This window comes from Brachyhypopomus gauderio, unplaced genomic scaffold, assembly GCF_052324685.1.
Source record: "Brachyhypopomus gauderio isolate BG-103 unplaced genomic scaffold, BGAUD_0.2 sc69, whole genome shotgun sequence".
In the NCBI taxonomy this organism is placed as follows: Eukaryota; Metazoa; Chordata; class Actinopteri; order Gymnotiformes; family Hypopomidae; genus Brachyhypopomus; species Brachyhypopomus gauderio.
Window position 1 is genome coordinate 656,255 of NW_027506890.1, and position 22,950 is coordinate 679,204.

General features: G+C 41.8%; 1 protein-coding gene across 4 annotated transcripts; it reads left to right on the forward strand.

Annotated features, from left to right (window-relative positions):
* Positions 1–5,210: 5,210 nt before the first annotated feature.
* On the forward strand, positions 5,211–20,837 carry rap1aa (RAP1A, member of RAS oncogene family a). 4 transcript variants are annotated; one of them, XM_076989578.1, is made up of 8 exons: positions 5,211–5,363; positions 17,062–17,149; positions 17,321–17,389; positions 17,567–17,623; positions 17,795–17,935; positions 18,247–18,390; positions 18,667–18,796; positions 19,602–20,837. In XM_076989578.1, the coding sequence occupies exons 2-7, from the start codon at positions 17,093–17,095 to the stop codon at positions 18,754–18,756; spliced, it is 558 nt and encodes a 185-aa protein (XP_076845693.1). In that variant the 5' UTR covers positions 5,211–5,363; positions 17,062–17,092; the 3' UTR covers positions 18,757–18,796; positions 19,602–20,837. The 4 variants fall into 4 exon arrangements, with proteins under 4 accessions (XP_076845693.1, XP_076845697.1, XP_076845695.1 ...); XM_076989582.1 differs by lacking the exon at positions 5,211–5,363 and adding an exon at positions 5,560–5,687; XM_076989580.1 differs by lacking the exon at positions 5,211–5,363 and adding an exon at positions 5,731–5,855.
* Positions 20,838–22,950: the final 2,113 nt, after the last annotated feature.

Sequence of the window (22,950 nt, forward strand, 5' to 3'; positions counted from 1 at the left end):
TAACGAGGAGATGCAAGATGCTAGCAAGAAGGCAAACATGCATACATGGCTACAAATTACAGCTCACTAATGATAATTTTGAATTGGAGGAGCTTTATGTAGCTGCGACTACAGATGGCTGTGTGTTTACCTCATACGTAGCCATTCTGGTGTAAAGAAAATGCCCAGCTTGCCATCTCATTTTGCAGCTCTTGCCTGTGTGTGTGATGGAAATGTTTCAATCTCTGCAACAATATTACAGACAATAACATTTCTGTACTCTGGCGAATATGGTCAAACTTTATTATGGAGTTCCACAGACTGTCAGCTGCACACAATAAATAAGCAGCCCCAAAAGACCCCCGAGCCCCCTTTACATAGTCTTTACATAGTCTTCCTAAACTCTCTAGACTTTGTTTTTTCTGCCTTTCTCTTCTGCCACCTGTGGTTGTTTTTGAGAAGATGCATCTAACCACAGCTATTTCAATCTGTTCTTTGCACATTTCACATCTCTTATGTTATTTTTGTCATGCTTCTGTTAATATTTATTCCCTTAACAGATTGTTTTCATTTCCAAGAACGGTCTTTCACTTCTGTAATCACAAATACATTCATTTTTCATCAACAACTTTTCACCCTTTGGCCTTAATGTTTTAGCACAATTCATCTTGGTACACAGTTTTATATCCCAATGTCTTTCACATGTGTTAAGGAAGCTGGAGTGTAGCCATACAGCTGGCTGCAGCCACACTGCCCACTGTGTGGTGTGTGATGCTGCAGTGGAACAGTGTGCTCCTTTTGGCAATGATCTAAAACTTTATGGCTTTCAGTATAGGATGTAACAGAACACAGAGTAAAGGTAAATCAGAGGGTTCATAGCTTGTAAAAATCTCAGTATGCTGTTGTGATTTTGCTTGATGTGGGTTTAGTACAACATTCATCCTCAGGAGAGGTAGAGAGAGTGATTGATGAGGTGGTGATGAGGTGCATGTGCATATGTCACAGCGACTTCTCAGGCCACAGAATATAATATTGCTTTTGTATTTATTCAGTGAACATTAGTCAATGTATGTCTTAAGAAAATCACCACTTCTGACAGTAAAAATGTCAAGCAAGACGGTGGCTTGGTGGTTAGCACGTTTGCCTCTCAGCAAGTCCCTATCTGAGCAGAGATTCCCTGTTCTCCGTGTCTGCGTTGGTTTCCCCACACAGTCCAAAAATATGGAGGTAAAATAAATGGACTCTTCTTGTAACAATTCTACCTGTGTGTGTGTGTGTTTGTGTGAATGACTGTGTCTTCATGTCTAATAAAAACAGTTGTCTGAGTGCATATGAATAACTGTGTCTGTATGTCCAGTGGTGGATGGTGACCTGTCCTGGGTGTTGTCCTCTCTCCCCTCTCTGCACCTGATTCAGTCTCCCAGGGGTCGGAGGTTTCCGCTGGGGAGTATGATCGGTGCAACTGGCTGTTGTTTCTCACCGGTGTGTGATTGGATGTAAAGGGTTGTAACTGTGTACCGGTAATTGTATTTGTGTTATTTTAAATATACTCCTTCAGCATTTTGATGAAGCATTGGTTTTCTGTTTTAAGCACAAGCCCATCATGAAGCAATCAATTTGCATAAATTTATAAAATGTGCTTTGGTTGATTATCATGGGGTCTGTCTGTCATGACTGGTGGGCAGTGCTGGTCACCAAGTAGTCAGGCGCTCTTTGTGACTATACACTCCTTACCTGGCAGGCACACAGCTATGAATGCCCGGCTGTAAATAGCAAAGGGAAATACTTGAAGATGGTCCTCACCTGGTCAGAGGTACTATTGGATTATTGTGACTACCTGTATGAATGAAGAACAGACCTTTCCTCAGGTTATGTCATTACAACAGAAGAAATCAACGTAGGCTGGGTATGTGTGAAAAGGACAACAATGTAGTGTTCATTAATTCATTCATTATTCATCCATACATATTTGTCTGCAGCACGAGGATTACTGCGAGTGTAATCATTAGAATTGTGATCTTCACTTCAGTTTGTGTAAATTATGAAACATTATCTGGACTTGGACTAAATATGATCACATATGTTGTCAGTTTGCTATTGTACATCTATCAGTTTTCAACTTCAGTCATCAGAACATCTGAACAACAAAAAATGACCTATCCAATAAAGTAAAACTTCAAAGACAAAAATCATTATGTGCCAGCAATCTTAAACTTGTTCGACTCTGCCCCCTAGTGGTTTAGATATTTACATTCTAAACTTTCATGTTGTTAAGACTGTTAACTAAATAACTGTAATAAATTGTAATGATCCGTGTGTCCATATTTGTTGATACATGTTGCTTCAGCAAGCTCTCCGTGACTCTACTGAGGGAAGTACACATGAAGTACACATGAAGTACACATGAAGTACACATGTAGTACACATGAAGTATACATGAAGTACACATGAAGTACACATGTAGTACACATGAAGTACACATGAAGTACATTCAGTCATTTACATTTACATGGTGGTTATCCTGGTTAATGTTTGCTTTGGATGTCCTCTTAATTGAATCTCATAATGCTTTTGCATCATAAAATTAGGTATTGTTATTAAACAGTTCAGTAAGAATGAGCATTTCCAGGAATCTAAATAAATACACATCGTCATGCTTTGGTTTCCATCCAGCCAAACACACAGACACTTCTCCACCAATCGCAACTTGCAATCACCAACCATGTTTTCCCAATTCTTAGATTTTGGATGCTATGGATGACCCTGTCCTGAAAGCCTTTAAACACCGATTTCCATAGGAAAAATACACCAAACCTTTTGACAAATATTGGCAATTTATATAAACTAATAAAAACATAGCATACCTAAAAATCTTATACAATAAACTTATTTATTACAAATTATCTTTGTTATTGGAGAAAATTGTGCATAGCAAAAGAGTTTGCTAGGCACCTTAGGTTTTATTCCAGGTACATATTTAGAATAGACAAAATGAGTTTCCACCTTTTGATGAAACCACATCTTCCACACTGATTTTCAGCCATTGGGCAACATGGTGGCTTAGTGGATAGCACGTTTGCCTCTCAGCTTTGGGGACTTCAAGTGGTTCAAGTCCCTATCTGAGCGGAGTTTCCATGTTCTCTCTGTGTCTGCATGGGTTTTCTCCGGGGACTCTGGTTTCCCCCCAAAGTCCAAAGACATGGAGGTTAGTGTGTGACTGTGTGTCCCTTCATATTCAATAAAAACAGTTGTCTGAGTGTCTGTGCATGAATATGTGTGTGGTTGTATGCCCAGTGGTGGATGGTGCTCTGACACTAGGGTCTGTCCTCTCTCCCCTTCCTGCACCTGATTCAGTCCCCCAGGGGGCTGTGGATTCCAGTAGCGAGCACTCTGTGTGCAATTGGCTGCCGCTTCTCACCAGTGTGTGATTGGTCATATAAGATTTGCACCTGTGTTAAAATTATAACGTGACCTTGGGTATCTTGGAAGGCGCTTTACAAATTGAACATTCATTCTTCCTGGCGGATTTGCTCCATGTTGTTCAGGTTTGCTGGTTGATTCTAAAGATCTTTAGTTTCTTAGCAGATTGATTTATATTGTTTCTCTATATTTTGAACCATCCATCCATTCTTTAATTTTAGCAAGAGGCCCAGACTCTAGTGCTCACCCCTATACTGTACTGCTGAGATGGCATGTGTTGAGGAGAGGACAGTGTTAGGTTTTTGCCACTCATAATATTTTGAATTTTGGCCAAAAAACACATATTTTGTCTAACAGTATTCACGGGGAGAGTAAAAAAGAGTAAATCTCTGTAAATATATATATATAGCATATATAGCTCTATAGCTTGTTTAATCTAATACTCAGCATCCATATATTCATGAATATTCCTCCACTAATTTACAGATTAGCCTATGCAAATATAAATGGTACAACATAGGTATAAAGGACAAAACACAATTTTTTATTATATTGGTCTTTAACAATGCTGAGGTGCAAGGCATGGAGAGTGCAAGGCAATAACTGCTTTTTTCTATAAGCCATTCTTGAGAAAAACAATAATTTACAAATGATTTACATTTGCATGTAACATTGCATGCACACACGAGCTTTTCATTGGGATTTGTGTGGAACAGACAAAGCTTGACCCACCCTTCTTTTTCTATGCTCCTGTGTTCTACAAAACAGGTCAGAAATTTCCATTGTAGTTTTTTTTGGTGTGTGGGTGTAAATCTACCCACCAACGCAGCAGGCGAGCTCAGCCATTTACATTTGAGCTTTATTTGATATTGCTGTGGCAACAAAACAATTACAGTCAAAGCAATGAACTTGTGATGTGTGAGATTTGATTGGTTGGGCGTGAGACCACGAGACCTGCCCCAAATGCATGAGTCTCACAGTCTATGTGCTAAACTTGAGAGGTATGCAGGCATGGAAGACCAACAATCATCCTGACTGGTTAATACAGTTGGGACAGTGTTGAAATTTTGAGTTGCTTATTACACAGCCCAGAGACCTTTTCTCTCAGAGGATCTATTTTAGTGATAGCTACTAGGATGTAAAGACAATTTAGCTTAAGTGTATTTAATGGCTTACATCAACTTTAATGTAGTTTTAATTATATTCTTTTGTTCTAAAGACTGTAGACTGGCATCAAATGTTTTATCTTTGTACATGTGATGGTCATGGATATAGTCAGCCCTGGCTGGACTACACAGATAAAGACTGTTAGCCTTACATATGTTTGAGGAACACACGCCCAAACAGAGCTCAGATGTTTCCTACTGTCTGACTGCATCTGTTTCCTTGCCTATATTTGAACAATGAGTAGCCAGGGGCCGTATCTGGAAACTCCAGCTGAGGCTCCAGTTCTTCTCTTTGACCCCCCCCCCCCCCTCCCCTCCGCCCTGCCCCAGTGTATTGGACATTAAATGCTTATTGTCTACAAAATACCTCTCCCATACTATAGCCCTACATGTCCAGTACAAACAATAAATACATGCAACAAATCTTACTTTGAACGACGGGTCTATATGTCTATATGACGACAAAAAGTGTTTGTTTTTATAATTACTCGAATTTATGTCGGGCCTACTGATTTTAGACAAGACCTATGATAAAACGCACTGATCTATTTAATACAGCGCAATAAACTAATAATAAATCTGTTTACTTGGTCTAGCCGTATACCTGCGAACGGCTTGTACAGCCTTGCTGAAGCGGTCTCTGCATCGCCGGTATATTAGTACCATTAGCCAAGCCTCTTCACCCCGGCGTGTCTGCACCGTTGCCCTTTTAAGGACGCTGGTGGGAAGCAGGAGAATGACGTTTGCAACGTTGAGCCAGGAGTTGAGCCAGCGGAGCGGCGGCGAGACCAAGACACGGTGAGCGCACATTCAACTTTACCCGTATTTCCTCTGAAACCATAATAGGGTTGTTTTAAGACCCCGTTTCGAGACGGGGATGTTACGCTCGGATCCGGGTATGAGTAGTGAGGTCTCGGGGCCGTGGATCGCCTTAAAACTAAGCAGGCCAAGCACATAAGTACAGGCCGGCGGGTGTGAGCTTCCCAGCTTCAGAGCTAACTGACGTCGCGAGCCCCGCAGTGTTCGATTAGTTAACTGACGTCGCCGGCCCCGCGCGAGCTGCAGCTGTGTACGGTTAGCTGACTGACGTCCCCAGCCCCGCGCGAGCCACCGCAGTGTTCGGTTAGTTAACTGACGTCTCCAGCCCCGCGCGAGCCCCGCAGTGTTCGGTTGGCTAACTGGCAAGCTAAGCAAAAAGAATCGCAAAGCTTGAATATGGCGGCGTCAAATTAGGTGCCGCTACACAATTATAAACTTTGTGTGTTTCCGGTGCGCGTTTGCGGTGTACGTGTGAGTATGTTCTTCGTGTGTCACGAATAGTCCACTGCGAACAGTCTACGCCTAATGTTAGAATAAAACTAACTAAAGGTAATAAACATGAAGTTGTTTAGTTAGCTAACTAGCTAGCTGCTGGTTATGTGTGTCAGCACCTCGCCAGGTTAGCTACGATTGCTATAAAAGCCTGTTAGCTACGTATGCTAGTTAGCTGGCTAAACTAAACAGACAATGTTATAGTTCATGTCCACTGGGTATTGTTGCCCAGAACAGTCTGGTCGTGGTAGAGTCAGCAGATGGCATATTGCTAACTAGCTGGATCGCTCGCTAGATTATCTATCCTACCTTCAAATATGTTCTTTTATAGCCATGTTAGCTGTCATGTGTCCCGCCTCACACACCATCTGCCTAGCTGGCTAGTCTGTGGTATCTTAATGTGCGGTTCCGTCGACGAGTCAGCCAGTTAATCTCGCCATCTAATACATGTTGGCCTGCTTGTCTTCACGCTACGTACCGTTTGTTAACAGGAGCCCCGTCAGCCAGTTAAACACTTGTGCTTCTTTTACGCATGAAACTAGCTGGTGTTTTCACATTTTATGTGGCTAATTTTACTAATAGTGAACATTTGGCTCTCGTGGCAAATTGTACAGTTATTTATTTAGTTATTTGGGTTAACGTAGCTAATTAAGCTGGTATTTTAGTCTAAATAATCGCAATGGCTAGTTGAACACAAGTACGTTGACAAGTTTATTGTATGAACATACCTCGGCATGCTAACTTTGCTAGCTAGCTCTAGCTACATAGCTTGCTACGGTTTCTGTGTTTGCCTGTTTACACTGTGAAGTAACAGTGTGTCTTCTATACTACTTTTATTAATCGTTTTTGCAGTATTGCTCACTGGTTTGTCCAGAGCACACAACAACAGTCGTTCACATTTTAAGTCCCATGACTAATGAGAAGGATTTGCACAAGGGTTTCATTGATTTGTCTTTTCACACTAAATATGCGTCTAAATAAGATTTTATATAAAGCTGACATGCAGCCTGAAATATTCCATCAAAGTGAATAAACCTGGTCATAATCTGACTAACGGTACAGAAAACCTTCGCTTTAACATTTAGACAGTTATATAGAATACTGATAATAGTAGATCTGAACTTCACAGAAGAAGTTTTTACATACATCCTTTACATTTAAAAATGAAAAAATGTTTGGTTTTGAATTGTTTATATCCTTCATTCAAGAGTCATTTGCCAAGAACATAAAAAATGCTGAACTGATTGTCAGGCAATATCACCAGTTTTGACAGTTATAAATAAAAAAGGCTGAAAAAATGAAGGGAAACTTATAAAGATGGTGGGTTTCCTTATTAAGCTTCGTTTAAGTAGTTATGATCTCAAGATGAACATATCACTGAGTTGACATGTAAAAACACAACTTTCATGTCTTTTGTCGAGCTCGTCTTTTTGTATATTTTTGTATGAGTATAGTCATTGTGGTAATTTTTATTTATTTGTACAGATACTAAGCTGTGCCTTAGACTACAATGCAATATGGATGAGGATGATTTGTATAGTGAAAGGTTTTGTTGTTTTTGCCTAAATCTGATCTGCATCTGGGGAAAACCACTAGCTCCCACTAGCTTTGCCTCAAGCAAAAGTCCAACACCTGAGTCTGTAGTTTTTGTGTTTTGCCTTGTTGGTTGTGGTCATGCTGTGCTGCTTGTGTGGGATGAATATTGAGTATGAATATGTGGACTGCTGTCCAGTTCTTGGCAACTATTCACAGTGGCATTCTTTACTGTTTATTAGTTACCCCTGCAGCTGAGCTGAAGAACTGGAATGACACTTTTCGTTCACCTCACTATTGAACCTCTGACCAGGCACATAACATTCCCTGACTATTAATATTATTAATCTCATTTTCTTTTATTGGATTTGCTGGCATCTTTCCGTATGTTGAAAGCTAATAGGAATAGGAGGCCAGAATATTCAAACTAACATTGGCTAGTTTTAAAGGTCTCGCCTGATTTAGATTTGATTGTTTTTGATGCTGTCCATGGCTTGTAATTGTCAGTGTTATAGTTGTAGAATTCTTGTCCTGCAGCCAGTGATCCAACTTCTCTAGTGGATATTGCAAGTGTTAGCCTTTTTTTCTACTAGTTGTACAGTAATACTTTAGAACTGATTATTCACTACAAAAATGAACCATTCTCAATTTAATAGTTTTAATTTAGTTGTAATGATGGTATGTTTTTCATGATGGTAGGTTTTTTTATTTTTATTTTTGTCATAGTGTTAATTTTTTTTTTAAACGGACTACTCTTTACTAAGTGCAATGACTGTTCTCTGTACTTTTAAATACAATGGATTAATTTAAATTTGCATTAAAAATAGGTTAAATAACAAAGCAGATTGCAGCCTTGTCTGTTCATATGACCTGGCTGTGGTCTGGATAAGGAACTGTTGGAGGCCAATACATTAATGCCTGAAAGTTTTCCAGGTGAAACCATGGTTGTCAGGGTTGTCATGGTGATCCTTGGTCACTTCAAATGCTCTGTGGTTTTTCCAACATGCGGTTGAATGGTGTATTTACCTATTTAAGTTTAAATCCATCCATAAAAGAACCATGCAAGCAGTGTAATATGAATCTAAGCTTGTAATACACTGGTGAAGTTTCACTCCAGGATTGTTCAGGCCATGCTTTTGGGGGAATGACATTAAGTGATTGTCAGGCTGTGTGGAAACAGCAAGGTGTGTGTGTGTGTGTGTGTGTGTGTGTGTGTGTGTGTGTGTGTGTGTGTGTGTGTGTGTGTGTGTGTGTGTGTGTGTGAGGAACAGGGATAGTGGAAAAGTTCCTGACTTCAAAAACTACTGACTTCATTGAGCCTTCAACTTTTTGTGACTAGTGAGTTGGTCCACTTGCTTCCTTTACTAGACAATACCCTAGTGTCAGTTATTTCAAGCAGTAGGCCTGCATTAGCAAGTCTTCGGTACGTCACTCAGACTTTTCCCTGGCAGATGGCATGGTCAGGAGATCTATTAAACTACGTTTGATCTTGTTCGTATCCTTGACCACAGTGGTATGTGCAGTGTTGCTTCAAGGTTCAGCTGTGAACACAGCCCTGCAAAGGGAGTGCCTCAAAGACAATGTTTGGACAGCTCCATCACTGATCAGCAGAGAGACTCTGTTGTGATCTCTAACGCCAGGGACCGCGTTGCTCCTAACAAACCTGAGAATGTGTGTGCCCTTTCAGCAATTGATTACCTGCTGACCTGATATCTGTGAACCCGCTTTGACAACATTTATAAAAAGAGGTATATGAATATAATCGACATTAAATCAGTTCTTTCGTAAGTCACTGGGCGAGCTTACCTGTTGATTGTCCAGACAAAGTAAATGCAGCAAACAAAATGAGTACTTGCGTATGCTAATAGTGGAAACGGCTCAGTACAGACCTTTCTGCTTTTGGATTGTAGACTAGAAAAGAAATTTGGCTTGGTACAAAATGTAAATTATTTGGCCTATTTGTAAGCATGTAGTAACCTATTAATTAATAAAATATAAATCTGATATAAATCTAATTATTTGCAAATTGTATCATTACCAACTGCACACAGACAAAATCATTAAGATCAAACTAATTTATTGTTGATTCCATTGTGTACAGCGCTTTGGTCAACTTTGGTTGTGTAAGGTGCTATATAAATAAACGATTGATTGATAAATGATATTCAATTTGTTCAAGTGGACACAGTGATCAGGGCGAACAATCATGTATATGTCACTGTGAATGAGATGATTTCTCAGTCTTTGCTTGCTGTCATTTGCGAATGCTACGGTTTCTCCTTCTTTGCCTACGGCTGTTTGTGTTGAGTTCTGCAGAGCCTTCGTGAAGATGCAGAGAAGTCTGCTGTGAAAGGCAGTTGATCGTAAGATGGAAATGAAGGCTCTTCTGCTCCTCTGCACGTTTGGAACAAACACAGACTTGGAAACAGTAATCTCTTGTTCTGGTCCCTCGGTTGTAAGCCATACGGGAATGTGTCTGTAGGTAGTGAGAGATTTCCTGTGGGCTTATGAGCTAGGCTGCTCATATGTGAGTGTGATGTTTGTGTAAAAACAGTGTTTCATTACCATGTACAGTTTGTTCAGCCATACGGTCATTTGCTATTGTTAATTAGTGTCTCCCCCTCATCTTGACTACTTTAGTCAGTAAACTTTGTGTGCTTTCTGTAAAGAGTTTAAGTAGGGAGTTGTCATTTGCTCTGTGTGTGATTTTTATTTTATTTTTCACTGCACACTCTCCAGACTGTTGTATAGGGCGTTGTCAGGGCTTCAGCTCATTTGGACACAGAAGTATGTGCAGGCTGTGATCACAGCCAGCTGATCTGAAGCACTGGAGACAGACACTTTTCTCTTTTTTAGGAACTCTGATTATTTTCCAAAGCCCTTGAAAAGGCACAGTACTGTGTGTTTTGAAGAGGGAATACCATCGATAGAAAAATTGCTGTGTGGCTACTGCAGCTTTTATTTGAGCCATATTCTGATTGACCTTAGTTACCTCAGAAGTGCTTGTGAGAGAAACTGTGATTCATCAATGTGATGATACGATTAGAATGTCTGAGAATATCCTGGGTGTTCAGCACCATCTGTGAATCCAAATTTCCATTGTGCTCGTTTGAGTATTATGTATTGTGTGTGTGTGTGCGTGCGTGCGTGCGTCATACATATATAGCATATATAGTAGGGGTGGGAATCGTTTACTATCTCTCAATTCGATTCCGATTTTGGGGGCCACGATTAGATTCAAAACGATTTTCGATTAAAAAAACGATTAGATTTATAAAAATTTCTGCTTCAGTCTATAAAATCTGCATGATCTAGTCTGCTTTGCATCACAGAATGACAAATACAGAAAATAAAGTGTCTCACATTTAATAAACAAAAATAAAGTGCTTTGGTAAAATAAAATGCTTTTTGTTGTGTTACCAAAATTCTTGAGCTTCATTTTGCAAGCTGTCAGGGCTGACACGGATGCTGTTCACCCAACGGCCCCAGCCGTTGCTAGGGGCACCAGAGTCAGTCCCAGGTGTAACCAGAGACTGTATATATAAGTGGACTGGACAACACGAGTGAAAAGTGAAGCCTCCGTGTGTCAGCTGCCCTCTAGTGGCTGGCTGCAGTACAACTTTTAACCCCGCCCATTCCCATAGGCCCTTTTCACACTTCCGCATTTTTTCTTCCGGAAGTTCTCGTCGCAGGGTAAAGTCACTTCCGTTACACATTAAACAATTGCAGAGTCCACTAACAAGAGCTTTTGCAGTGCACCAGGGTGCTCGATCTCAAAGCAAAAACAGCCATATCTCAGTTTCCATGGTTTTCCGGCTGACGACGAGCAAAAAAGAAAATGGGTTTATGCAATTAGGAGGGATGAAGGAGAAAACTTTGTGATACGGAGCATCTTTGTGTGTAGCCAGCATTTCACTGCTGCAGACTCTACATAGCAGGAAGCTCATGGCTAAAAGTTGGTGCTGTTCCCTGTTACTGTCCCGGTACTGTTACTGTTCCCAGTACTGTTACTATTCCCAGCCGGTTTCAGTGGAACAGTTGCTGTCCGCGTTTGAAAGATCAAGCTCTCGGCTGGGAGTACACGTACGTCCGCTAGCATCTAGCTGTGACCCCCTAGCATCTAGCCCCGGTCCGCTAGCATCTAGCTGTGACCCCCTAGCATCTAGCCCCGGTCCGCTAGCATCTAGCCGTGATCCGCTAGCATCTAGCCGTGATCCGCTAGCATCTAGCCGTGATCCGCTAGCATCTAGCCCCGGTTCGCTAGCTTCTAGCCCCGGTTCGCTAGCACCTAGCCGTGATCCGATAGCATCTAGCCCCGGTTCGCTAGCTTCTAGCCCCGGTTCGCTAGTATCTAGCCGTGATCCGATAGCAGGTAGCCCCGGTCCGATAGCATCTAGCTAGAAATGAGCAAGCTCTCGGCTGGCAGTACACCACGAGCGTCTACTAGTCGAGAGTTTGCTCTTTCAAATGCAGACAGCAACTGTTCCACTGAAACCGGCTCTGAAACTAGCTCTGATCCGCTAGCATCTAGCTCTGCTCTGTAGCATCCAGCTCTGACCATCACTTTGCTGTCGACTATATTGGACACTGAATAAACAACAACACTTAATAACTTGGTGTGTGTCATGAACTTTATTGATACTGATGTAAACCAAACAATCAATAGCTGACATCCCTTGGCTTGCTAAAGCTGGGCGTACACTGTACGATATTTTAAATCGTGTACTCAGCTCCAGCTCAAACTGTATGACTAAATCGCAGGGAGAGTCGGCTCGTGGAGCTGCTTCAACAGTGCAATACTCTCACGAGGAGCGATTTGAATTTTAAACATGTTTGATATTCTTGCGACGCTGCGATTTCAGATCGGGAGTTGGTCGTGAGGTGTGAATCGCTCCTCGTTTACCTGTGTAAACTACACAATGCACGACACGCGATTGAGCCGAAACTCGGCCCGATCACAAAATAGTCCAAAAATCGCACAGTGTACGCCCAGCTTAACCTAGCTAGATATTGTTAACTAAAGCTGTCAGAATCATTTGTAATATTATAATATATATCATAAAAATAGGGACCGTTTTACCACTCCGTAGGATGACTAATGGAACCAGCTATACGTTAAATAATAGTTAGTTGGTTACCTCGCTAGTGCTAGCTGGTGTTAGCTTACCCTGGTATAAGTGAATAAATTCTCCTACAAACAATTTGTAGCCTCTATTTAACTTGGAACCCTTCGTTGTTGAATATTCTCCAACGATCCTGAAAACGTATTTAAAATTCAGTCTCGGCAGCGACGACAGGGATGAAGTAAATACACGCTCCATGCTGAGGTGAATTTACAACAACTATCTTCTGTGAGTACCGGAACTTGTTTTACCCGGCGGTGACGTATTTCCGCTTTGTTGTGAAAAGGGCCTATGTAAGTGAACGGGCCGGACGAGAAATTTTGAATTTTTATTACACGTAAAATACATTTTTTGAGCAGTTATATTTTGTCAATTCTATAAGACCCCATTGCATTAGTATCTCTCCCAGTGTTTTTCTCTAGGATAAACAGATTTAATAGAAGTTATTAAGTGTTAGTTAAAGGGGTGTGGCAATAAGGTGATTGACAGTTAATAGCTGCGTTGGTTGACATCTAATACCAGACGCTCAAACGTGAACGCGCTCAACAGCAAAACTCTATCAAAACTCTCTACAGCAAAACTCTCGACAGCAGTATTAAAACCTTTTACCTTTGTTTATTTTGTAAAACGTCAAAAGGGTCTATACTGGTGGGCGTATCCTAACGAATGTTGCGGGGGAGATACGGTCCTGCGTACCGGTTCTAATGCGCATGCTCTGGCTCCAATTTTCATCTACTGCGCAAGCGCATCCAAGATGGCGGTGTCTGTGTGGCCATCTTGGTGGCTTCAAAAGTTCACAATGGGAGTCAACGGTGACGTATCGTCCATTATATATACGGTCTCTGGGTGTAACCGTACGTTCTCAGCCAGTCTCTGCTTTCTCTGTGATTGCTTCTCATTTGAAGGTGTCTCGCCACCAACTCTCTGTTATGCTTTCTCTTTACTTAATAGAGTATCTATCTCCTACGTCGCTTCCTGACCCATCTCAAGTTTTCCCAATCCTGTATTTATTCCTATCCGTGTTGCCTTTATTTTTGAAAAGGGTTTTATTTTGCTGTGGCGTTTTTAGCCTGCTGCCAGTTACTTCCGCTGGCATGCGCTGGTTTCGTTTTCGCGTTGCATTTATCCGCGCTGTTTTTTTATTTACTGTTGTTATTTTGCTGCTTTCTCCCGTCTCTCTACGGTTGAGTTTTATTTTTCACACATTGTATTTTCCGCGTTGTTTTTTTGTTTCTATTTACTCCGTGCCCTCACTGTTTTGGATTCTGTTCTTCTGCGCGTTGAGTCTTCCGCGTTGTTTTGTTTGTTCATTCTGGGTCGCTGTGCGCGTTTCCCTCTCGCTAATACATTTGACAAGTGTCAAACGTGTTGCTCTTGCGAGCCGGCACTTGGGTCCACCCTTCTCTATATTATTTCATGCAGTGTGTGCGTTCCCGTGCTCACCGCGTTGCACACGAGCTTCATTGTGTCAAGTTCGGTCTTTCCTGGCATTCGGTAAAAACCAAAATGAACCCTTATTTTTGCCTTAAACGAAGACGGGACAGGTTGAATATTTCTTTCCTCCACTTGTTTTGAAACTTTTTCATGAGTGTGTTCCAGAATCTGCTGCGTAAAGTCTCGCGTAATTTTGTAATTACGTAACGCGAGACTTCACCACTACTTAGAATCGATTTTGGGACATTTAAAATCGATTCTGACTCGTAGTAAATGAGGATCGATTTTTGATATATGAATCGATTTTTTGGCCCACCTTTAATATATAGCATGTTAGCATGCTAGTATTGGTGTTTAAGACAATAAATAAATAAATAAATAAAATAAGGAAGAAATTAAGAATGTTTATTGTCTTTGAAGCCAAAAATGTTTTCCATGTGCTTTCTCTCAGCTATGTTTGCCATTTCTTTAGTCCTGTGCCAGCTTCGTCAAGCAGCGTTGAGAATTTGTGCAGTTGGTGCGTGCGTGCGTGTGTGTGAGTGTGATAAAGCAGCCTAATGTGTTATTGGCTTCTGCTTTAGCATTTTATCAGTGGAAATGAGCAAGAGAGATTAACAGCCATTTGACAGAATACTCCAGTGCGTCCCGCGCAGAGCCGCTAGCCTGTGCGTCCTGTGCCAGCTGGTGCTGTCTGCTACACTGTCCAGGACTGTAGCAGCACCCAGTAGGAAGGTTTCCCCTGCACTCCTACTGGTCTGGAATTTACAGGTATTCAGGCCAACAAGAATGTATTATGTATACATGTGTTGTGTGTGTATATATTATTATACGTTTGTATAGACTGCCATGATATGTTTTGGATAATCTTTTGAGTTTTAATACTACAGCTTCTCTTCTGTTTTGAATGCATGAAGGTACACGCCTTTCTGACGCACGTCTGTGCTAATGTAAGCACTTGTTTGTTTGCCTGGGTGAAAGAAGACAATGCTTGCTTCGTGCCATTCTCCCATCGTTCTCCCGTGCTGAGCAGCACATTAGCAATGCTAATGTTGTGTGTGTGTGTGTGTGTGTGTGTGTGTGTGTGTGTGTGTGTGTGTGTGTGTGTGTGTGTGTGTGTGTGTGTGTGTGTGTGTGTGTGTGTGTGTGTGTGTGTGTGTGTGTGTGTGTGAGAGAGAGAGAGAGAGAGAGAGAGAGAGAGAGAGAGAGAGACGCTTGCTGCTACGGCTCCATGACTCCACATTTGGTTTGCAGCGTGTAGAGGCTGTTCAGTTTGTGTGTGTGGTATGTGTGGTCTAATTCCCTCCCAAGTGCCTGCCGCAGCTTCACACAGCTTCTCTGTAGTTTCGAGCTGTTGGTTTACCAGTGTGCGAATATGCAGCGGCATTGTTGGCACTTTTATTACAATCCCACAAGCCAGACAGGAGTGCAGAGTGCACACAAGCACAGTCAGCCTGTTGCTTCATGGTGAAGTAGAAAGAAACACGTGCTGATTACCAGAAGATTGTCAGATTGTCGCACGTGTGTTCATGGGCTCAGTTGCACTCATAAAACTCCTAGCAGAAATTCTTTCTCATGTTATGAAACTGGGTCTGCAAGAGACCTCTTAAAGCTCCTGCTCCATACTGCAATGTTGTGTACTAGCATAAAAATAAACTGGCTTGGCTAAACATTGTAGACATGCCAAGGTGTTGATTTGTGTTTTTGCCTTTCTGTTCGAACACTCTGGAGGGGGGTCAGGTCAGACGTGGGGAGAGCAGACGCGCCTCGTCACGTTTACGAACTCCTGGACGCATTGGCTTGCGCATTTTCACTCGCCTGCACTTTGTCTCCCCGACATCGGTAGCGCTTGGAGGGCGTTCCCAGCTGCTCTAGCGGTACAGTTCGTAAAAGAATGCGCGGATGAATATATCAGAACGTGGATGCTGCGGTGGGGTGATCTGAGGGAGAGGAGTGAGTGAACTGACCTTATATGGATTGTTGAGCGGGAGATGTGAGAGAAACGTTGGCAGGAAGAGAGAGAGAAAGGAGGGAGGGAGGGGGAGCTGTGCGAGGCAGTCAGTCGTTTTTATCACTCTGTTTCTTGGGTGCTGGTTTATCGCTGTTCTGCTGTTTGCTTGGAAATCTTTTGTAAGACAAGGTTTGATAAAAACAAGGCACAGAGTTAGCTGCTACAGTAATGCTAACGCCAGTCTTCATTAAAACGAACCCGTGCAAAAGTAGCGAACAGAGAACCAATTGATGAATGAATGTGATTGTGCCGTTGCTGCACGTGGCAGCCTGAGTGAGTCCAAGCGTTCATCTCCTGTCCTGTCAGAACTGACTGACTGATTTGATAGCTTCACGACAGAAATTTGATAAAAGACGGGAGTTACGATTTAAACTTTTTTTTTGTTAACTTGGTGTGTCAACCACAGCCCTCACTGAATCCATCAAACCCTTTTCTGCCGCTGTATGACAGAGACCTCTGGCTGCTGTGCTAGAGGGTTGAGTGTTTGGGCTGATAGTTGGGGTGCGTGTTTACTACCTGCAGGACCTCCTTCGTCACACACTAACCAAGCGTTCTGGATCTGTCTAAACAAAATGCCTCGTATGCTAATTTGCCCTTTAAGCTCCAGGGAATACAGTTAGCAAGGAGAGCGTCATGTATCGCCTCAACCCCGACATGTCTGAATCAGTCGTGCTGGGTGTCTGTGCACGGGACTTCGTCTTGGGGTGAGGGAGGAGGCCTGGGCTGCTCTCTCGGGGCGTAGTGCTTTTCCCTTCTGTGCGCGCGCGCACACACACACACACACACACACTATCCGATGCATGCCCTGCGGGCACACCGTGCCATGAGAGCAGCTGTTTGAAAGGCGGCTCCGTGCGTCTCAGGCAAAGCATGTGCGGTCTTTCACTTTCCCTGATGGGGCGATGCTGTCTGCTGGATGATTGAGACAGCTGATGGGAATTGGTGATGGTTAAAACTGTAGCAGCAACAGGGCATAGATGGATGGGTAGGGTACTCTGGGGCAATGCCATGTTCTTGTTGGAGATTATTCTGCTCTATAAAGTATTTGCGATGATGCATAAAGACCTTTTTTCTGCTGTGTTGGCAGGCTGTAGAGGTGTGTGCACAGAGACCCCACCATGCGTGAATATAAGCTCGTGGTCTTGGGCTCTGGAGGTGTGGGGAAGTCTGCACTGGTAAGACAGAGAGCATGCACTAAACCATTTTAATGCATAATTGTGCTATTTCCCATGCATTTGAGTAGTCTGCAGCTGGTTAAAAGGTTCCGTTTAACCACTGCTTGACTCTGCCTTTGATCCTGGTCCGGATACTTGATGGTTCACCTCTACTTCATCATTTCTCCACAGACAGTCCAGTTTGTTCAGGGAATATTTGTGGAAAAATATGACCCAACAATAGAAGACTCCTATAGAAAGGTAAATTTATGATAATTTTTATTTTATTTTATTTATTTGGTGTGAATATTGTTTATCTATTTAATTTGACTTTTTGGGGGTTTTGCTCTTGATTTGTTGCGTTTTTTCATCTTCCTGCCTGTTCTCACTTCTCATACTCTTCCTCTCTCCTCTCATACTCTGCCTCTGTCCCTCTAGCAAGTAGAAGTGGACGGTCAGCAGTGCATGCTGGAAATCCTCGACACAGCAGGCACAGTAAGTGTGAGAGACCCTCTAACACACAGAGGATTAGGTTACTTTATATAGGACCATACCTAGAGGGCTCCCTATGCTTCGGTTGTTCAGGATTAACCTCTGGGATGATCCTTAATGTGCAAGATGTAATAGGAATCTTTAATCCCAGCTTGTGCGCATGTGTGATTACAGGAGCAGTTCACGGCGATGAGGGATCTGTATATGAAGAACGGACAGGGCTTTGCTCTGGTTTATTCCATCACGGCACAGTCCACATTTAACGACCTGCAGGACCTGAGAGAACAGATCTTACGGGTCAAAGACACAGAAGACGTGAGCATTGCATCTGCAAACGTGTACACTTAACACAAGACTCTAAATTCTGATGGTTTTGATCGTGACTACAGATTCCATTGCAATATCTTGTCCTAGCTAGGTGACCATGTCCTATTTTACGAATCATAATACTGATGTGAACAGTTTGCAATTTTGTCACTAGGCCAAATGTAAAGAATTCCCGAGTTAATCACAGATTAATCATGACTTCTGTGTTCCATTACAATTTCTTAGCATTTTGGAGCTGAGCGTTCCATTTACGCCTGCATTTAAAGGAGGTCCTGTGTGATGTTGCTGGTTGTGTCTAGGTGCCGATGATTCTGGTGGGGAACAAGTGTGATCTGGAGGATGAGCGGGTTGTGGGGAAGGAGCAGGGCCAGAATCTTGCTCGCCAGTGGAATAACTGTGCCTTTCTAGAGTCCTCCGCCAAATCAAAGATCAATGTCAACGAGGTGAGTGAGAGTCTGCTGGACTTTTACCCAATGGGGTCGTACCCCAGCGTTCGTGTGCACTTGCAGAATATTCTGTGATTCAGACCCCTCTTAATCTATGTCCAAAATGGTAATCTGATGTTCTGGACACGGATTAATCATAGTTCTGTTGTGAATCCGTCTCTCTAATGATCTGTAACATAATATCATTACGTTTTCCACAGAATTAAATTATTTGTTCTTGAAATGCTAGGAATATTTATGATTTACAGCCCGTGGTCTCTGTGTGTGCACTAGATCTTCTATGACCTGGTCAGACAGATTAATAGAAAAACGCCGGTGGAAAAGAAGAAAACCAAGAAGAAGTCGAACTGCACACTGCTCTAAGACCCACACGCACCCTCACGCCGCAGCAGTTCTGAGCCAGGTAGCTCTCACTAACATGTATTACTAATATGTAAGATAAGAACGTATTGATAACACGTTCTGGTGGATGTCCATTGGGATTCACTTCCACCTACCCAGAACATGTAGCTGCTGCACTGGCTCTCATGATCAGAACATCCAGCAGGAAAAAGATTATTAAACACCCAAGATTAATATTGATCTGGCAGTGTTTTCTTGCTTTCTGCTTTTTAAAAATGTGTTTATTCATCTTTAATGAAGTAGAATAAGTATAATGTCCAATCTCGGCTTAGGGCAGAGCACTATATCCAGGCATGGTGGTAGTGTGTAAGCAACAGCATTAAATACTCCCTGTATTCCTGTTAAATGTATTCTGCCTAAATTTCAGGTGTGTAGTTTTGTGTGCAGTACCAGCTCCAGTTGCGTGGTTTCCTATTTTCCTATACCTGACCTTTTCTTGCCCGTGTACCTGTTAATGGTCTCGGCTGCAGTACTTAACCTGTATATTAGACCCAGGTGAACCTGAAGCATCCGTGTTCTGTTCCTTATCAGGTCTCACCTTTAGTAAATAATAGCACATTTGCTGCATGTTGTATCACAGCCATAGCAATATATTGGATTCTAAAGGAAAATCTTATAACCCGGAGAAGCCTGTAGTGTCACATGCCTTCATCTTCCTTTGAAGGCATGCAATATAATTATATGTAATATGCTTTCTCATTGTGATGCTGCTACAAGTGCATGCTACATTTCTAAGTCAATTCTACACATACTTGGATTCCTGGCATTGCTGCTGTGTCATGTGTATCGCTCTCTGTTTCTGACAGAATGCTGAAATGAAGACCTGTTGCCCTCCTGGCCAGCATTCCAGCCCCATTCCGCAGTTATTGGAAACAGTGTTGGCAAAGGCAGAAAATGACTTGGTCCTCATCTTACAGAAGGGAGTAAATGAGAGAGAAAAAGAGAGAGGGGCAGAAGTTGGACTTCTCACATCCTCTCCATTTCTGCTTTTCCTTCTCAAGCGATCCTAACCCCCCCCCCCCCCCCCCCCTTCCCCTCCAGCCGTGAAACAGCTGAACCACAGACGTGACTGTCTCCAGCGCTTATGACTTTTGCAAATGCCATTTTTACAGAAGGACTGTTGGAACAGGGGCGTTATGTATTCATCTGGAGGAAGTGAGGAAATTGTGATGTTTATTGATACCTTCAGCAAGAATGGGCACCTTTTAAATAATGATGATGATAATAATAATAATAATAATAAAGAATCCTATTAATATTTGCAAAAGTCAAATCATTTTCAGATTCCAGTTTTTGTTGTAGATGTTTTTGTGGGCACCCCCCCTTTTTGCTTTTAACACCCTCTTCACTGCCCTCACTTCTAAAGCTCCCCTCCAGAAGTAAATCTGGATGTGGTTTTCTCCTCTTCATCTGGACCAGCTCAAGTAGCCTGAGTGACTTTGTTTTATATTTGAAGCCTCAAAATTTTAATGTCCCTTAATATATATATATTTTTCTCCTTTTTCTTCTTCATTAACGAGTTGGGGGGGTGTTTTGTGTTGAAAGATGGGGAAGAATAACAAAATGGGTTTCTGTCTTTTGTGCTAAAAAGTATATTGTACTAAAACCAACTCTAATATTTCTTCTGTGTTCTCCTGTCACATTCAAAGTGGTAATAATTTTCCAGCTTTTATGAACGATTAAATTTTAGTACATTTTCATTACTTACTTTGGTCTTTGTATTTTGTTTTAGGCGTTTGCTTGCCTGTGGATGGTTAGGTCTATTTTGTGCCTGCCTTGGAGAAGAATGAAATCGTCATTTTGACACAGTGTTGACTTCTCCTTGTTCAATAATCAGTTAATAATCGTGCGTTGTGAAACAACACAACAAAGTAAAAAAAGTCCTATCAAAGTTTTTATTTGATTTTATTTCCTTATTCATGATTCTCTTAGTTGTCAAGGAGATGCCAGGGTTTCCTAGCTGGTTTTTGATTTGGTCAGTTCTGCCTTTTTGTTTTGTTGCTTTTTTTGTTAATTTGAATAAAAGTTTCATATTCGTTTGAGTGTACATCTCATAAAATCATTTTCATTTGAAGACTAAAAATGTTTTATTTTGAAATATTAAATTTCTTAAGGCAGTATCACATTTCTGTTCGGTTCTTAAAATAGGCTCGAGCTTAATAATATATTTGGATAACCACCATCAGAACTGTACATATTGTGTCCACCAGAGGGAAGCAAATCACCGTCGTTCCTCAATATCCATTTGGTGTAAACGTGTTTAGTATATTTTTTATAGCGTAGGTTGTGGGGTTTTTCCTGAGTTTTAGTCAGCTGTTTTAGCTTCTAGAATGTGAGCTTTACTTCTCTGCTCTTGGGTTTCAAGTTTTTACATATTTAAAGCTCTTTTAGGCCTTTTATTTAAAAATTTTAACTGGCTGTTATAAGCTGCTGGAGTTGAAATGTTACAGTAGTCGCATTTCAACAGATCTGAATATGGCTTTGTTGTGCGCATTTCCTTGAGTATTAAATTAATATTTTTTTATTCTATAAATCTGAGGTGGATTTCAAGACTGGCAAACTTTCTAATTATGATAAGACACTCAATAAAGCACCCGAGTTTTTCCCATCAACACATTTAAAGTCCCTTTAGGTGGGGATAGGAAAAGCCTTTTTCATTGCTCCTTTGCAGAAGTAATTAAACGCTAACATCCGTTTGTTCTAGCTCTATAAAAATCCCATCGCCAACTCGGACTGATTTAAGTGAAGGGGAAAGTTGTCGTTGTTGTGTAACCATCCCCCGCTGCTGTGCTCCCTCCTGGGCGCTCCGACTGTGCCTCTTCCGTCAGTTCAGTGCTGAGCTGGAGCAGGATATGGGTGGCGTCGCCTCCTCCATGGACGCACCTGGAGCGGCTCTTGCGTAGTCTCATCCCCGCCTGAAAGGGCATGTTTGTATAGTCGAAACAGATCCAGTGCTCACGGAGGACCATGCCAGAGACACGTACTTGAAAAGGAAAGCCGCAGTTTGTAAAGCCATGGAGGCTTCAGTCAGAGATATTTGTGTATATTTAAATAATTACATGAGAGCGTGCCAGAGAAACAATATTATATAAAAGAAAATTGTATGAACTTCACTGTCCTCACACCTGTTTTGGTTGGTTTCGATGGTGGGTGTGAGTGTGCGCAATGTCTGACTGATGCTGGTGTGAGTCTGGGTCCAGAAAACACAAAAACAGGAGGAAAAATAGTTTTGTGTGTCCTTTTGAGATTTTATTTAATAAACAAATGGAATTACGGTTTTCTTATGGCAGTTATTATATCAACATCAGAGCTACTATCAAAATGTATATGTAACTGTGTGTGTGTGTATGTGAGAGAGAGAGAGAGGGAGAGAGATGGTGACTGAATGAATAGATGATGACACAAGCTTATTTGGCGTCCCACCCAGGAAACTGAGTCAGCAGAGAGCTTCCAGACTGCAAAGGCAAGAGAGAGAGAGATTGTTGGGCAAATGCTCCCAGTAGCCTTGCAGTAGACTCTTTACTGTTACTGTGACACTATTGTTACATCATTATAGTAGTTCCATTCTAAACATGACCTCATCAGTTCTCTGATGTCATTTTTTTTGTGCACAGACCGATTCCTATTAAATAGAGTTCACTGTTCTTAACATTGTGCCAGTTAAATTTACATCTTGTTACCTTGATGGGTAGGAATAGCCCTACCAATGCTCAATAGTGAATGGAGTAGAATATCTAACCGATATCTTGTTTCAAATCCAGGAAATGTGAGCACACATGCATGGCTCCTGGGAAAAGCCTGGCTTTAACTTATTGGCCATGCTGACAACCCTTCATGGCTCCACTGGAAAGGTGAAAAGTCATCTGGCCTAAATCAGAGATTCTGATGAGATGCTGAACGTAAAGAAGTTGTTGGCTTGTTCAAAATGGAGAGGTCTGTCCAGGGTGGTTCATTTTGGAGCATCTGTTGAAATTCAAGCGTCAGATGAAAATGCAGTCTAAATTCCATGGGACAGGTTCAGGTTACTATGCTATTTGCACTTGAGAGACCAGTCTGTGTAATGTGTCATGTGTAAATGTAAAACATGAAAAAAATTAAAGAAAAGTACAAAAATATTATTTTTAAAAGATATAGGGAGGCTGAGTGTGCCTGATT

Bases quoted from the DNA above. Each gene is read 5' to 3' on its own strand.
- rap1aa (XM_076989578.1), top strand. From the start codon at position 17,093: ATGCGTGAATATAAGCTCGTGGTCTTGGGCTCTGGAGGTGTGGGGAAG. The intron at 17,624-17,794 runs GTAAGTGTGAGA...GTGTGATTACAG, and splicing joins TCCTCGACACAGCAGGCACA to GAGCAGTTCACGGCGATGAG. The intron at 17,936-18,246 runs GTGAGCATTGCA...GGTTGTGTCTAG, and splicing joins GGGTCAAAGACACAGAAGAC to GTGCCGATGATTCTGGTGGG.